The sequence below is a fragment of the Equus przewalskii genome, chromosome 29 (genome assembly GCF_037783145.1).
Source record: "Equus przewalskii isolate Varuska chromosome 29, EquPr2, whole genome shotgun sequence".
In the NCBI taxonomy this organism is placed as follows: Eukaryota; Metazoa; Chordata; class Mammalia; order Perissodactyla; family Equidae; genus Equus; species Equus przewalskii.
In genome coordinates this window covers 21,768,146-21,785,779 of record NC_091859.1, presented here as the reverse complement: position 1 = coordinate 21,785,779, position 17,634 = coordinate 21,768,146, and the positions used below count along the sequence as shown (strand labels likewise).

Sequence of the window (17,634 nt, the reverse complement as noted above, 5' to 3'; positions counted from 1 at the left end):
GTTTATCTGGAAATGTGTTAATTTCTCCTTCATTCTTGAAGGATAGCTTTGCTGGATATAGAATTCTTGGTTGACAGATTTTTTTCCCCACCAGATTTTAAATACACCACTCCCAGTGCCGCTTGACATCATGGTTTCTGATGGGACATCAGCTTTTAATCTTATTGAGGGTCCTTTGTATGTGTCAGCTTGCTCCCCTCTTGCTTTCATGATTTTTTCTGTCTTTGAGTTTCAACATTTTGAATATATGTTTCAGTATGGATCTCTTTGAGTTTATGCTTTTTGGAGTTCATTGAGAATCTTGGATGTTTGTGTTCATGTTTTTCATCAGATTTGGGAAGTTTTCAGCCATTATTTCTTCAAATTTTTCTTTTCTCTTCTCTCCTGAGACTCCTATGGTGCCTATGTAGGTACACTTGATGGTATCTTACAGGTCCCTAAGGCTCTGTTCATTTTTTTCCATTCATTTTTTCTTTCTGTTCCTTGGATTGTATAGTTCTGATGTTCTTCAAGTCACTGATCCTTTTTTCTTCCTACTTAAATCTCCTGTTGGACTGCTCTAGTGAATTTTTCATTTTAGTTACTGTACTTTTGAACTCTGAAATTTCTGTTTGGTTCCTTTTTTTTTTTTTTAGATTGGGAACTGAGCTAACATCTGTTGCCAGTCTTATTTTTTCTCTTCTTCTTCTTCTTCTCCCCAAAGCCCCCCAGTACATAGTTGTAGGTCCTTCTGGTTATGCTCTGTGGGACACTGTCTCAGCATGACTTGATGAATGGTGTCATGTCCACACCCAGGATCCGAATCGGTGAAAGCCTGGGCTGCCAAAGCAGAGCACGTGAACTCAACCACTCGGCCATGGGGCTGGCCCTGGTTCCCTTCTATAATGTCTGTCTCTTTTGATATTCTCATTTTTTTCATACATCGTTTTCCTGATTCTCTTTAGTTCTTTGCTCTTGGTTTCCTTTAACCCTTTGAGCATATTTAAGAAGTTGATTTAACATCTTTGACTACTAATTCCGTGTTCTGGACTAATTCAGGAATGATTTCTGTCAAATGCTTGCCTTCTTGTGAATGGCCTATGCTTTCTTGTTTGTTTCTGTGCTTTGTAATTTTTTGTTGAAACCTGGGCATTGTATTATAATGTAGTAACTCTGAAAACTGGATTCTCCCACTCCACAGGTCTGTCTTGGTTGTTGAGGACTGCTACCATCCATTTGTGACTTTGCCAAACTATTTTTGCAAATATATACTCCTGGTTGAGTGTGGTCATTGAAGGTTTTATTCCATTATCTTTGTAGTCAGCTAGTAACCTGACAAAGATTTTCTTTAATATCTGGCTCAAACAACAAGAAAAAAACATTGCTCTTTCTCTAAATCTTCCAATAGATGCTGGTGCAAGAGCCCCCTGCCAGCCCCAAAGGGCCTAAAGAAGGCAAGTGTCTGCATCTGAGCCAGTCTCTCAAAGGTTCTATCAGACAGACCAAAATGTGCAACCCCCAGTTTTTTATGTCAAGGTTCCCCACTGTCTGCCCTAGCTCCAACCAGCTGCTCTAGGAATGTGGGTTACTGTCGTCATTACTGGGACAGGACCAAGGAGTGGGCAGTCTTGACTCATTTGCTCGTGTGCTTCTGCTATCAAGACCAGCAACCTTTCCCTTCAGCAAGCACTCCCCTGGTTATTGTAAGTGTCCAGTCAAGTTCCAGAGCTCTGAGATAGTTGATTCTGGTAGTTTTTTCCAGTTTACTGGTTGTTTTTAGTGGAAGAACCAACCACAGTAGCTTTCTACTATGACATTTCAAGTCAGATATTGTCTTTCTAATGTGGTATTTATGATCAGAGGAAAATCCTTGGTAGGTTTTTTTTTCTTCCTAGTTTGTGTGTTTGACTATTCATACTATCAAAGGAGAAGAATCAGCCTCAGGTTTGAACACATAAAAGATTAAGATATTTAAATGTTTGGGGAAAAAATCTGTAAGCATGATTGAAATTTTATTTCAGTGCTCTGTCAGTGTTTATCCAATAACTGTTTTATGCAAATAAGAAATTTGTGTTTCTAGTGAAAAAAATTAATTTTTAAATGTTATTCCTCATTAAGTATGGTTAGCTTAAGTGTCCTAGAGAGCATCAGATGCTTATCATGATTTAATTATTGTGGGAAAAATAATAGAAATTTTGCTTACCAGCCACTTAATGACGTCACCTTATTTTCAGTAGGTTTAATTTAAAGCCATAGTCACTGCAGAAAATGTTATAAAGAAATAAACAAAAATATCTTTATTGTGAAGTCATGTTATTCTACTTGATATTTCAGAAAGATTGGCAATAGCAGGGTTAAATGGAAAAGTACTAGTCTGCCATTTCAATCTTAATTGAATCTAAACTTTGAATTGAATTGAAACTAAGATTTGAATCTAATTTTGATCTAAACTTTAGAATGCCCTATTATACATGTAAATTTTGCTTCTTTACCTAAAGAAAAGTCATTTAGGCATTTTAAAAACAATCTTTAGCTTTTTTTCCAACTTGTTTGGCAATTATTAATGAGAAGTTGCTTTAAGAATGTTTCAAAAATATAAGAAAATTACCACTCTAATAAGTCCTTTAATATTAGAGAAGTTTGAGTTATAAGGAAAACTTGTATCCAAAGATTTTCTTACTTGACGTGCCAAAAGGGCCGCAATATGACACCATTTTTACAGGTAAATACTCATAGTAGAGGTTGTAGTTTGGGACTGTTTACAGCTTTACAGCTGTTGTCTTTTTTTAAAAAACTGTGTGTTTATGTGTTTCGCATTCCTGCAGCAAAACTCAGTTGGCATTCTAGAAAGGTTATCTGTAAGTAAGTAGAATAGTTACACTTTTAGGTTAAAAAAAGAAAATTTTTCTTAATTGTATGGCAGGCAGTCCCAGATCAAGTTTAGCCCTAGGTGATAAAGTAAGATAACACATTACAGGTTCTTTTAAGCACTCATAGTTGGGAACTGATTTTGAACATTTTCAGCTATCCTTTGTATATGGAGAGTTATATACAGTCATTCTGAGTATCATTTATTGCGTTTTTACCTTTTAAAATTTGATCTAGCTATGACCAAAAGCTAGAAGTCTTTTTGACAACTGGAAAAGCATAAAAGTTGTTTTGCATTATACACACACACACATACATATATGTATATATTTGAATGGGTATATATATATATATGGAGTATATATGTGTGTGTATAAATATATGTGATAAGTAAAAAAACTAAGTAGAATAATGGAATAGAGAGAGGTCAGGAAAGAGCCCTCTGAAGAGTAACATTTATGGTGAACTTTGAGCATTTATAATAGTTTACTATGTAGTTAAGTCTTTAAATTATTAAAATGTTTGTGGAGTTTTTATTTCGGGTTTATTTTACATTATAGCACATTTACTTTTAAGGTGAAAATAGCTTTTTTTAGTGGCATGAATTAAATATAAAACTAAAAACTTAGGCATTCATCATAAATTACATTATTAACATTGTTAACCTATCTTAATATTCATGAAAATGGTAGTGTAAAGATCTTAACAATCCTAAATAAAAGTTTTTTATTAAACTAGATAAAATATTTTAACCAAACTCTTCAGGGTTTTGATTTTAGGAAATCAGTAATTTAGTACTGCTTTATTACAATATATTATAGATTAATTAATCTTAAATCTAATGTAAATAGTAATTTTGCTTTACAAAAGCTATTTTTACTGTAGCATTGTGTGTGTTTTTGTCCTCAGCTAATCAGGGTTTAACTGCAGATTGGACACAGGTGAAAAGAGAATTAGTCAACTAGAAGATAAGTTAGAAAATATTCAGCAACATAGATTTGTCTTTTTGGTGTTATGACCAAACTAAGCCTAAGGAATAGGAGATTTTAAATATTTTACCAAGTATATCTCTTCTTTAGAGCATATTGGTGAATTAGAGTGTAGTTACAAGTTTTGCTGTTTTAATTTGTGTGGTTTTTATATTTTTGTTATAGTGTTTTGTTTTTTAAATAAGTATTTAAAATAGAGTTGGTAAACTATCACTTACAAATTTGTACTTGGTACCTTCCCTCCAGCCTTTGAGCAAACAAAAACTATTCATAATTAATATCTTATGCAGAGTTCACTTGTTCTGCATACTCAGCTACTTAAAATAGAGCCTTAGAATGAGAAAATAAGCAAAATACCTACAGATTCAAAATAGATATCTAGAGCTGGATGGTAAAACATGTGTTTTAGCATAGGGGAGTTATGAGGCCCTTACTCTTAGTTGGCTAATGGTTATAATGTGCTTGATAATCTGATAAACTAGCTCACCACAAGTAAAAATTGTGAATTAGAAAAAAGTTATGGGTAAATTATTTAGGAATTGGTTTTGGCAGCATATACTTTGTTTGATCATATCTAAGACTCCACTATGAATTATACCATTGGTGTATGTACCATTAAGAAGAAAGAAAGCTGTCAATTATATTTTGACATCCTATTAATTGTGAGATACATCCTGATTTCAGAGATGTTAAAATGTGGGGAAAAGGTAAATGGTAATTCTAGTTTTAAATCTCAGTTCTATCATTTGTTATTTGTTTGACTTCAGTCAGGGAACTTCTTTGAGCCTGTTTGCTTGTTTGTGAAAATGGGGTAGTATAGTCTACTCTTTAGACTTAGGAAGACTAAATGAATTAAGACATTTGAAAGTGTCTAGTGTGGGATAGGTATCTGATACATGTTTATTTGACTTTCATTTCTTCCTTCTAAAACTTGGCATTGTTGTGCTAATAGGAAGAGACTCATGACAGCTGACCAGGGGAAAAAACAAAACAAAACGCCATTATATTGGCTAAGACCTTAAAGAAGAAAATTCCTATTGGAGCTGTTTAATAAAGTGGCAAACATCATTCTTTATTCTCTCTCCACCCCCTCGTCACCTCTCCTGTCCCCCTGGTTATAGCTGAAGATATCACTGACTGGTTCCAGTATGATGATTGATATTTATAATGATGGAACCTATCCATCAACACAGTGTTGATATTTTCACTATATTGATTTTTGAAAAGCACCTTTTAAGGAAATTTCCACTCCTTCTAAATTTAGTTGTGATGCTTAAAATCTCAATCTGAGTTTTGTAGAATTTGTGGTCCTCTGATGATTCTATGTAAATATAACATATCAGTGAGGATCTTTTTAAGGCAGGGGTTGGATTTTGTCATGTTTGGTGGAAGTGAGAATTCCTCATTATATTCCTATTTGGAGGATTCTCGGTAAACCCAGAATGACAGTTTTCTTGAGCTGCAAAATATTCATACTTTTAATTTTGTGTTCATTCTGTTCTGTTCTTTCAGGATATTTCAGTCACATTTAATTGATAGGATGAAAAAGTTTAAGAGAAGACTATCCCTCACGCTTCGAGGAAGCCAGACTATTGATGAATCATTGTCTGAACTGGCTGAACAAATGACTATTGAAGAAAACAGCAACAAGGATAATGGTAAGTATTTGAGAGTATGAGAAGGGGGGAGAGATGCTTACCCCTTTTAATTATTTTATAAATAGAAGGCAAATTTACTTTCCTAATTACTTTCTAATAGCTTCCTTTTGTTTATTTCTCTGTCTTGTTCCCTAGTTCTTAGGAAAGAGAAAACTACGTGACTTTTACTTGCTTATTTACTGGAATGTTCCACTCTTACTCCAACAGTGTTGTTATCCCTGGTCACAAACCCCGATGAATTCTCCTATCCCGTTTATCTTTCCATTTTCCATTGGTTCTTAAGTAAGAATTCCTTGTATAACATTATCCTTGTTGTTAAGTAACTATTTTTAAATTAACATTTAAATATTTTTGTTATTCTTATAACGTAAGTTAATACAGCTTAAAAGTGCATAGTAAGTCTGTGAAATGGAGGCTTCATTATAGTTTTATAGCGTTATATGCATATTGACTTTCCATATAGATTACAAGGTTCATCACATGAGTGAATCTTAGTTTTCTTATTTTATGTGTACCATAGAATCTATCCATCCTATTGAGAGCGCTTATAGTAGATAGGCATACAGTAGTCCTCCATTATCTGTGGTTCACGTTCTGTGGTTTCAATTACCCATGGTCAGCCGCAGTCTGGAAGCAGATGATCCTCCTCCTGATTATTGTCAGAAGGTCAATAGTAGCCTAACACTATGTCATAATGCCTATGTCATTCACCTTACTTCATCTCATCATGTTGGCATTTTATCATCTCACATCATCATCAGAAGAAAGATGAGTACAGTACAAAACAATATTTTGAGAGAGAGGAGAGACATAATTTTATTACAGTATATTGTTATAATGTTCTATTTTATTAGTTGTTGTTAATTGCTTACTGTGCCTAATTTATAAATTAAACTATCATAGGTATGTATAGGAAAAAACATAGTATGTATAGGGTTTGGTACTATCCACAGTTTCAGGCATCTCCTGGGGGTCTTGGAACATGTCCTCTGAAGATAAGGGGGCGACTACTCTACAGTGTTTCACATGTTTTGACAGTTCTTTTTACAGTATAAAGTAGTAGCACACAGATGTTGATATGAAAAAAAGAGCTTGTTAAATTGAATGGATTAAAATGCAAAATTCTGATAAATTTTACAGAACAGAGCTACCTATTCAAAACCGAGATAGCCCTAGGGATGCCATGATAATAACTAGGAAAGAGCTTACAGGAATGCCTGCCAGTGTGTCATGATGTGCAGATTCTCTGGCAAGCCTTCCTTGCCTGTGCCTGAAATTCTTCTGTTAGAGATTTCTAACAGTGGGTGAAAGCATCAATACCCTTACCCCCTCCAGCTGAATGCAAATGACTTTGTTGTGAGAGAGGGAAAGGTATCATGGAAAGGGCTCTGGATTTTAAGTTAAAAGTCATTGTTTGGAATTTGGGATACACTTATACGCTTACTAGTTTGTATTACTCTGGGTAAGTAATTTAGCCTACCCAAGCTTCAGTTTGTCTCTTTTCCTGTCATTATTTACTCAGAGTCATCTGGCTCATTGTAATACTGGAGAGGAGATACAGATGAGTTCATTAGAAACTTTAAAATAATAATTTGGGTACAATTTACCTATATGTAGGAGGGAAACATTTTGCATTTGGGTCAAATCTCAAAGATGATTTTACAATGTTTTACTTTTATTCCTCTTGCTGGGAGCGAAATCCTTAATTCTCTCTCATACCCTCTTTGAATTCTTGGTATTAATTAAGCCCCAGAACAAAGGTGTTCATTCTTATGATGGAAGAGTCTTGGTAACTATTTGCCAGTGATGTTTGGGAGTAAAAGAAGCACAATATACAACTTGATAGATGGTTTCTGGGACATGTTCTTAATTGGTATTTAACAACAAGAAAACCTCTCCTTGAAAAAAAAAAGAGTGAGTCAAAGAAGATGCATATACTTTTTGGAGAGCTAATTAATGTTTTAGATTAATTACATGTTTTCTAGAATATTTTAGCATTGTCTTAAAACATGCTTAATATGGTGAAACATTGAACTTTTTTTTTCAAGTAGTACATATTGTTTACTTTATTAAAACTTCTTTTATTATAGTAGTAATATTAACGTGAAGTAGAGAAGAGAAAATAGGAGCTATATTGAGTTTCCTCTTAACCTGAGTTACTTGAAATAATACTTATGAAGATGTCATAATAGACATTAATTCCTCTTGGGTTGCAGATGCTGGTAGCATAGGCCATCTCTGAGTTATAATTTGCTATTGCTTATTCCCTATGTGTAATAGCACATTGACTTCACCAACAGCTTTGACAAAGATTCTCTACATTTTTGGTCATCTGTCAGTGCTTGATAGCTGATTCCAACATATTCTTTCTTTATGGAGTTTATCTTAGAGCATAAAAAGCTCCTAAGATCACAGTCTGTGTCTGAATATGGTTTAATGAACGAGAAGTGGTAGACTATACTTTTTAAATGATCTTCTCACAAATGATGTAACCAGCTTGTGAAGCAAGTGGTCTTTGTCTAACAGCCATATAGTGGCAATGCTAGTTAAAGAGGAGGCAGAATGTAGTTTATGATTGCCCTAAGTAAACAGCCTTTGAACCAATTTTTGATCTCTTGTCTCTTGTTCATCACATGCATGAGCACAATTCCGTTATTCTTGCACTATATATAGACAGGTGGCTCTCATGCATACTATAGAACAAATCAAATGGAGAAGTACACATATATGGGGATAAGACTATAAAAATCTTAGAAAAATTATCATGCATATGATACATTAGGTTATACATATAGGCACATGTACTCTCACTCATACATATTCTATCCCCATCCAAATAGAATTTGAACTATTATCTTTGTCATTTTGATAATTGAGTCATACTGTGAAGGCTTTAACTCAGTTATAAATGTATAATATAATTATAGTTCACATTAGAGTGCCTGTCTAGATAAGCTAGTGTGTTTGCACGTTGACAGGTAGATTGAACCCAGGGAAAGAGGAATCTTGAATTTATATTTAGTATATTAAAATAAGTTGAAAGTTTGCAAACTTGGTTGATTTATGCATACTGACTTTAACTCAATACAGTTTTTCTAAATATGAAATAAAAGTTTTGCACAATAATTTGCAGAGTGAGGTATAAGAAATATTATTTCTAAAGTACCTTCAAGGAAAACGAATTCTGAACACATCAGATTTTTTTAGTAACTGAACAGATATTGAATATTTAATCTTTTTAAAACTGTCAAAAATTAATTCATCTCAATTCCTTAAAAGTTGGAAATAGAATTACCATATGACCCAGCAGTTCTATTCCTAGGGATATATCCAAAAGAATTGAAACAAGTATTCAAACAAAATCTTGTACACTAATGTTTATGTACATAGCAGCACTATTCACAGTAGCCAAAGGTGGAAACAACCCAAATGTCCATCAACACATGAATGTATAAACAAAATGTAGTATATCCCTAGAATGGAATATCGTTCAACCATAAAAAGGAACGAAGTACTCATACGTGCTACAATGTGGATGGACCTCGAAAACTGAAAGCATCCAGACCCAAACGGTCACATATTCTATGATTCCATTTACATGAAGTATCCAGAATAGGTAAATCCATAGAGACAAAAAGCAGATTAGTGGTTGCCAGGGACTCAGGAGAGGAAGAATGGGGAATGACTGCTTAATAGATACAGGATCTCCTTTGGTAGTAAGGAAAATATTTTGGAATTAGACAGAAGTGATGGTTGCACAACATTGTAAATGTACCAAATGACACTGAGTTGTACACTTTAAAATAATTAATTTTATCTTATATGAATTTCATCTCAATAAAAACATTTAGTTCATCTGAGAAATACCTTTTCCTCATAGATTCTCAATTTGCTTGGTAAAAGTCTTAATACTGTTTTAGACATATCACGGAAAGTTATATTTCAGGATCTTTAAGTAGTTAGCATTACTGTATAATGAGCAGATATATTCAAATTATTTAATTTGATGAGGAGGATAGGTGACAATTTAAATATGATGGAGAGAATAGATCACAAATATAGAAGGGCAAAGATAATGTTTTATTATACTGTTTGGGCCTTCTAAGCACAGCTACAGCAAAAGTTACTTCTTTTGACACACTGCAGTCCTGCAGCTGTGAAGATGAACTGCATCTTCATGCTCCCCACAAGTGTGATAAACTTAACTCAGTGTCGCTTCTCATGATTGTTTAAGATTTGCAGTAACCCCAAAAGGCAAAGATTGAAATGGTCTCCTTTTGCAGATACTCCAGTTTCTTGTCCTTGCTCCTCAGTCTGTGCACTGGGGCAATGTGTCATGTCGTTTGGAATCAACAAGCCGAGTTTTATGGATATTACAAGACTTTGTCTTACTCTCGGGTTTCTTCCTTTCTCCTGCTGATTGATACATGGTAGCAGTGACAGTTTTTGACAATGTTGGATGACATGGGGGTTGTAAATAGTGCTAACTCCTACAGATAGCACAAAGTCCTTGAGAGGAGGAGGGTGAAAGCACAGACATCACTGGATGTATATAGGGTCTGGAATAGGATCAGGCTAATACTAGTGTTTAAAAGAGCAGGATTAGGAACAAGGAATGAGTTAAGGCTACAGATTAGGCTAAGAAATTGCATGTTCCTGATCATAGTAGTTCACATCATCAAAAGATCACATAATCAGAATAAATAAGATGCCAAATAAATTTCTTAGTGGAATCATGATTACCACATTGTTAAAAATCATTGGAAATCCTTAGTTGGAACTAATTACTTTTTAGAATAAGAAAGATCTGCTGCAGATTTTCATTTGGATTTCCATTACTTTCTTAAGCAGATTGTAAAATACACATAACCTGTAATTTCCTATTTTAACATGTTCAGTTTTAGTGGCATTAGGTACCTTCACATTATTGTGCAACCATCACCACTGTCCATCTCCAGAACTTTTTCATCATCCCAAACTGAAACTCTGTACCCATTAAACAATAACCCCTGTTCTCCCCTCCCCTCAGCCCCTAGTACCACTGTTCTACTTTCTGTCTCTCTGAATTTGCCTTTTCAAGATACCTTGTGTAAGTGGAATCATACAATATTTGTCCTTTTGTGTCTGACTTATTTCACTTACCATAATGTCTTACAGGTTTCCATTACTTTTTAAAATACAGAGTATTATTATCTTATTGAACTGTCCAGTTAATTGCTGTCATAATCTTGAAATGTTAGAATATTTTATGATTCTCCCATAGGCCCCATTCTCTTCTCTGTTTGCTCTCCCTGGGTGACCTCATCCAGTCCTATGATTTCAACTAGTGTGTAAATGCTGACTACTCCTGAATTTATATCTCTGATCAAGATTTTTGTCTGGATTTCTAGATTCATATCCAAATGCATACTTGGCTTCTGCACATAGATGTCTAATAGGAATCTCAAACTAAATATGACCACATCAGAATTCTTTGTGTGTGTGTGTGTGTGTTAGGAAGATTGGCCCTGAGCTAATATGTGTTGCTAGTCTTCCTCTTTTTGGTCCCTGAACTAACATCTTTGCCAGTGTTCCTCTACTTTGTATATGGGATGCCACCACAGCATGGCTTGAGCAGTGTGTAGGTCTGCACCCAGGATCTGAACCTCCAAACCCCGAGCCAGCGAAGCGGAGTGTGCGAACTTAACCACTTATGCTATTGAGATGGTCCTTCAGAATTCTTGATTTCCTTCCCCCAAAATCCGCTTGTACTCCAACTTCCCTCACTTAACCTAAATAAAACAAAATAGTTACTGCTAAAAATCCAGGAATTATCCTTGATTCTTTTCTCTCCTTTATCTTTCTGTTCTCCTCTTTTTTCCTATTCTGCCATTTTAGCTTCCTATATATTTACTACATAAATAACTATTAAAAGCTCACTATTAGTGATACTCATTTATATACTTGATTATACATGATTCAAATTACTGCCTTTTCACATAGCATATTTCATATATTTTTCATAGTTGCTCTGCTGGGGATTTAAAAATTTTCTTTGGCTAGATGTTTTTAATGTAGGTCCTCACTAAAAGCTGGGTGGGAGAATGTGTATAAAAGTAATTTTGCAGCCATGTCTGCTGGCCTTTCAGTTTTGCTTTTGTAATATATCCTAAATCTGCCTGTTTCTCTCCATGCTAGTTCAGGCCAGCATCATCTGTTGCTTAGGGTACTAGAGTAGTCTCCTTCTTCTGTTTCCCTTCAGTTGATTCCCTATCATCTGTTCTCCAACAGCATCCACAGGGATGTTTAAAATTTTTTTTTATTTTTTAAAGATTGGCAACAGTTGTTAGCTCAGGTGCCAATCTTCTTCTTTTTTTTTCCTCCTTCTTCTCCCCAAAGCCTCCCAGTATATAGTTGCATATTCGAGTTGTAAGTGCCTCTGGTTGTGCCATGTGGGATGCTACCGCAGCATGACTTGATGAGCGGTGCCATGTCTGCACCCAGGATCCGAACCGGCAAAACCCTGCACCACCAAAGCAGAGCGTGCGAACTTAACCACTCGGCCACTGGGTTGGCCCCCAATTTTTTTTTTTTTTTAATAATTATAGATTCAAAGGAAGTTGCAAAGATAGTACAGAGATGTCCCTTGTACTCTTCTCTCAGGTCCCCCTTTGGTTTCATCTTCTGTAACTATAGAACATTATCAAACCCAGGAAATTAACATTGGAATAAAATGTGAGCATAGTTCTGTGTCATTTTATCACATGTATAGATTTGTGTATCCACCACTACAATCGGGATGAAGAGCTATCTCATCTCCACAAAGAGATCCCTCTCATGCTACCCGTTTATAGTCATCCCCCCCACCACGTTCCACTATCCCTGACCACTCAGTGATATTTTTAAAACATGACTCGGGTCATATTACTACCTACTTCAAAGCTACCATAACTGCTTCCAGTCAGAATAAAATTCAAACTTTTATGGTGACGTGCAAACCTGCTTCTCTCTCTGACCTCACTTAATAACACTGTTCCCCTTATAATTAAATACCACAGCTACACTTCCCATCTTTCTGTAGCTCTAATATAGTGGTTCTCAAAGTGTGATCCCTGGACCAGCAACAGCAGTATCCCCTGGAAATTTGTTAGAGATGCAAATTTTCAAACTCCATGCCAGACCTACTGAATCAGGAAGTCTAGGGGTGGAGTCCAGCAATCCTGTGTTTTAACAAGTCTTTGAAGGTGACTCTGAAACATGCTAAAGTTTGAGGATGACTGCTCTAACAAGTCAAACTCTGCCACATGTCAACTTCTGCAGTAGCTTTTCCTTCTGTCTGGAATATCTTTTAACCCATCACTCACCCATATTCCCATTACTGGCTCTTTCTTGCATTTATATCTTTCTTAAAAATCCCTCTACAGGAGCTGGCCCTGTGGCCAAGTGGTTAAGTTTGCACACTCCTCTTTAGTGGCCCAGGGTTTCACAGGTTTGGATCCTGGGCTTGGACCTAGCACTGCTCATCAAGCCATGCTGACGTGGCGTCCCACATAGCTCAACTAGAAGGATATACAACTAAAATATACAACTACATACTGAGAGGCTTTGGGGAGAAGGGGAAAAAAAGAGGAAAATTGGCAACAGCTGTTAGCTCAGGGCCAATGTTTAAAAAAAAAAACAAAAAGCCCTCTACAGAGAGGACTTTCCTCAATATCCAGTGTAAAATAGCTGCTCATTTATTTCCTGTCATATCTCTTTATTTTACTCTTTCGTATATTGCCTGTCATCGTCTTATATTTTTCTTATTCATTAGTTTCTTATCTGTTTTTCCCTCCGTTAGCTTTTATAGTCTCAAAGAGTAGTACCTTGTTTGTTTTGTTCATCTCCTGATGCCCAGGGCTGGAGTAGTGCTTGTTAAATGGTAGGCAAACAATAAATATCCCCTGAATTATTAAATGTTGTTAGCTATATTCCCCAGGAGTATAAAATTATATTCCCCAGGACAACTTTACAGAGCAACTAAAACAAATGTTGTCTATAGGTAGAATATTTATACATTTTATTACGATTCCAGATATGAAATATAATCTAGAAAGAGAAAACATTCCTACATGTTCTTTCCTTTATCCCACAGTGCTTGTACCTATTTAATTTACACATTTATATCAGATACCCCCTCCCCCTTCATCATTAAATCACTGGTTATTTTACTAGGCTTAAGTTAAGATCCCCAAATCCTTGATCAGCCAGCTGCTGCCCAGGAATGTACAGGCCATGGGACACTTTGGACAGATATTCTCCATCACTGGTTAAGCACTCCCCCTACTTCCAGTCTAGTGTTCTACCCAGATTAGACGACCCTTTTGCCCTATCTTCCCTCTGCTCTCTCCTCCTAGGCAGCAGTTATCAATGGTAGAAGTACAGGCCAAGTGGTCTTCTTGGCTCATTTTTCCTAAGCCCATACTTTGGTCTTGTTCTGTGGATCTGAGCTACCCACCCCCTGCCAACTCTTCCTTGGTGTCTGATTAGCCTTTACAGGTAGAGGAATCCCCTCAGCAGGACATATCCTTACTTCTGATTTTCAGCTACAGAAGAAAGGGAGACGATATTCAGAGGAGACTAGTTCCTTTTAAAATTCCTTTAGTATACTGCCAGTAAAAACATAATGCTAATACAAAAGACTAATTGTGTCACAGAAGACATCATGTCCTTAACCTTTATCAGAGCTCTTCTTTGGAGATGGAAGGGGGTCAAGTGATTCCCTGTAAACATCACAAAGCAAGATTTTCCCCATTTATAATTAAGTAACTTTTAAGTATTATGTTTTGAAAATATTTCTGCTTGGTTATAGGTATGTAATTTTCTTTTAGAACTATTTATATTAAAAATCCTGAGCCAGCCCTAATGGCCCTGCAGTTAAAGTTTGGTGTGTTGTGCTTCAGCGGCTGGGGTTCGGTTCCTGGGCGCAGAATCACACCACTTGTCTGTCAGTAGCCATGCTGTGGTGGCTGCTCACATAGAAGAACTAGAAGAACTTACAACTATACACAACTATGTACTTGTTTTTGGTTGGGGAGGAGAGAAACCAAAAGGAGGAAGATTGGCAACAGATGTTAGCTTACAGCAAATCTTCCCCTGCAAAAAGAGAAAGAGAAAAAGGTTTTAAAAAAAAATGCCAAATTTGGGGTAATAAATTTTAGAACCTCTATTCTGACCTGTACTCAAGTACTTCTGTTTTATTTACTGACTGACATACCTTTTTGAGTGTCTAGCAAATGTAAGTTACTTCAGGCCAGGACCATGTTTTTATATTCTACAGCATGCCTAATCGTAAGGCATTTGCAAGGCAGTCAGTAGATGTAGGAGTACTATAGAAACAATCTTGAGATGTATTAAAACAAGCAAATGGATCAAAAATCTATGGGCTATATTAATAGTTTTGTGATTGCTAACCAATTTTGGGTATATAAGAAATGGATAATTACTAGACCAATTTCAAATATTAAAAGTATTTTCCATAAGTATTTTTTCATAGAAATTATTTTAATTCTAGTACTTTGTATAGATAGCCAAAGAAATGAGGTTAAATATTATGATCTCTATTATAACCTTTCGTTTTGTTTTCTGCTTTGCTTTCTCAATCCTTCTCATGTGATCCTGGATCTTGGGCTGTTAATGGAATGATTCTTGGATGCTGTGAACCCCAGAGCCAATTGTGAAGAATGGCAGGCCTCCAACCTCTCACAGTATGCATTCCTTCCTCCACCAGTACACAGGATCCTTCAAGAAGCCCCCATTGCGGAGACCACATAGCGTTATTGGAGGAAGCCTTGGCTCCTTCATGGCGATGCCTAGAAATGGAAGCAGATTAGGTAATTTGTCTGTTTTTTTTTTTTTTTAACTTTCTGACTGTAGGTCATGTACATAGCTATGTTTTAGTTGTATGGAAGTCAGCTAGCCTTTAATGCCTGATTTTTCTTATAAGATAAAAATCAAGTTGAGAATGAGAGAGAGAGCAGAAAGATGGAAGGTTCTAGAAAGGTAGTACTGCTGCTAATACAGAGGAGTAACATTTGAAAACCTGTCCACCAGAAAGAAGACAAAACCCTTAAAAGGTGGATGCAAGATTTCAAGATGAATGGTAGCCTAAGATGGTGCTTAATTTAGGGTCATACTTTAGTAATTCCAGATTATCACCGTATGATAGCCCAGTGCAATAATTAGTATATATGATTATCACCTGAGTTGTTATTCTTAGGTCACTATGTCGTTTTTAAATATCTGGGAAAAACATATATCTGCAAGTTCCTATTTGTTTATTTCCCTGGTCTTTTTGATGCTGTCTTATTTATTTATCATGTTTATTTTTTTAAATGATTTTAAGCATAATTATTTTATAGTCTCATGGCATAATTATATTTACTGAAGTTTCTGGTGGTTTTATTCTGCTGCTTGCTTAATCTGCTTACTCTTGCCATAGTAGATTATTTCCTCATTTGTTTTGTTACTTTTGGGAGTATGAGCCTATCTACAGTGGGTTTGATCTATGGGAAATGTATGTGTAGCCTTTATCGCTAGAGGTGTAAGCCTATAGAATGGTGTGCTGGAGTTGGCTCACACTGGTTCATGAGAGATGATTGTTAAATTTTCAGAAATTTTGCAAGCTGGTTGTTAAACACAGCCATTATTAAAATTTAAATTATATAAACTTACAATTAAATAAGCTAAATTAAAAACAAAGGTAATGAATATTCAAAAGTCATTATTTACTAATTATTTTGCTGCACTTTACTATTACCTGTGCTTTTGGGGTTATTTCTTTCTATTGTATCTGTGTAGTTAAAATACTATGTAATATTGTGCATGTTTCTCCCAGCTACATGTTCAGTGATGTCTTGTTGGTAGCTTGAATTTGGCCGTGGAGGGAGTATTTACCCCATAGAAACTGGAAAACACATCAGATCAGGGCTTGATTTATTGTGTTGTTGATTGTCTAGACCAGGGGATGGCAAACTTTTTCTTTAAAGGGCCAGATAGTAAATTTTTCAGGTTTTGTGGGCCACATATACTTCTGTTGCATATTTTTTTTCTTTTTTAAATAACTTTTGTAAGATGCAAAAACCATTTTTAGCTTAGGGGCCATACAAAAACAGGTCACGTTTGCTGATCCCTGGTCTAAACTTGAGAAAGTGATGACTATGTTAGTCACGCAGATTAAATTTAAAACTATGTTGTCTCTGTAGCTGTTACATTGTGAATGGCACAAAAATTGAGCCATTTGAGAAGTAAATATTCCTCTACTACTCAAAAGCCTATTAACTGACTCAGCAAAGAATTTGCTTACACCATTGTCAAATGAGTGAAGTTTTGACATAAGGCTTTATTATACGAACCAGTATTCATGTCAGAACTACACTCGTTCGTTAATGACATGAGCAATTTCTTGCTTGAGTCAGATGCTACTCAAGTATTTATTCATAGTCTGAGATTAATATGCTCCTTTGTAGTCCTTGTGCAGTAGAGCAGATGTATGTTTTTTGGTTTTTTTTTTGAGGAGCGTTGGCCCTGAGCTAACATCTGTTCCCATCTTCCTCTATTTTGTATGTGGGATGCCTGCCACAGCATGGCTTGATAAGCGGTGCATAGGTCCACACCAGGATCTGAACTGGTGAACCCCGGACCGCCAAAGGGGAGTGATGAACTTAATTGCTGTGCCACCGGGCTGGCCCCCAGATTTGTGTTTTAAGTCCTCCTTTACTGAAGGATGTAGCTGAGACTTTGAGAGTCTCATGCCTTTCTATAAGAAGCTCTCACTTGCAGCTCGGACACCTGAGGCTTCATCTTTTTTTCCCAGTGTGGCAGCTCAGCCTAAGCACCTTCTTCCCAAGATCAGCAACCCCTCCCAAGATGGCCGATCAATTTATGCATAATAGCTTTGGGCTTTCAGTTCTTTCTTTGTCTTTGCTTCCTGGGTATTATCTTGCAAATTGAGCTATAAATTTTACAGTATTATTATATTTTATTCAATGTTTCCTTGAGGAAGGAAGATTTTCAGATTTTCCTGGAAATGGAAGGTGTAGTTCAATTATCTTAAACATTTTTAAAGTATAACAAAAGAATACTTAGCCTCAGATGTGTTAGATACTATCAGATTAGGAATC

General features: G+C 35.8%; 1 protein-coding gene across 13 annotated transcripts in view; it reads left to right on the top strand.

Moving 5' to 3' along the window:
• Nucleotides 1-17,634, top strand: part of CDK17 (cyclin dependent kinase 17) — a 108,776-nt gene that overhangs the window by 45,333 nt on the left and 45,809 nt on the right. For 11 of the 13 annotated variants that reach the window (XR_011534739.1, XR_011534737.1, XR_011534738.1 and 8 more), the window contains exons 2-3: nucleotides 5,349-5,494; nucleotides 15,181-15,345. Coding sequence is in view for 9 of the 13 variants with exons in the window: in XM_070600210.1 (XP_070456311.1) it covers nucleotides 5,377-5,494; nucleotides 15,181-15,345 (283 nt within the window). In the remaining 4 variants the exon portion in view is untranslated. Of the gene's footprint in view, nucleotides 1-1,387; nucleotides 1,683-5,348; nucleotides 5,495-15,180; nucleotides 15,346-17,634 lie in introns of all 13 variants that reach the window. The other 2 variants (XM_070600214.1, XM_070600213.1) reach the window with 1 other exon arrangement.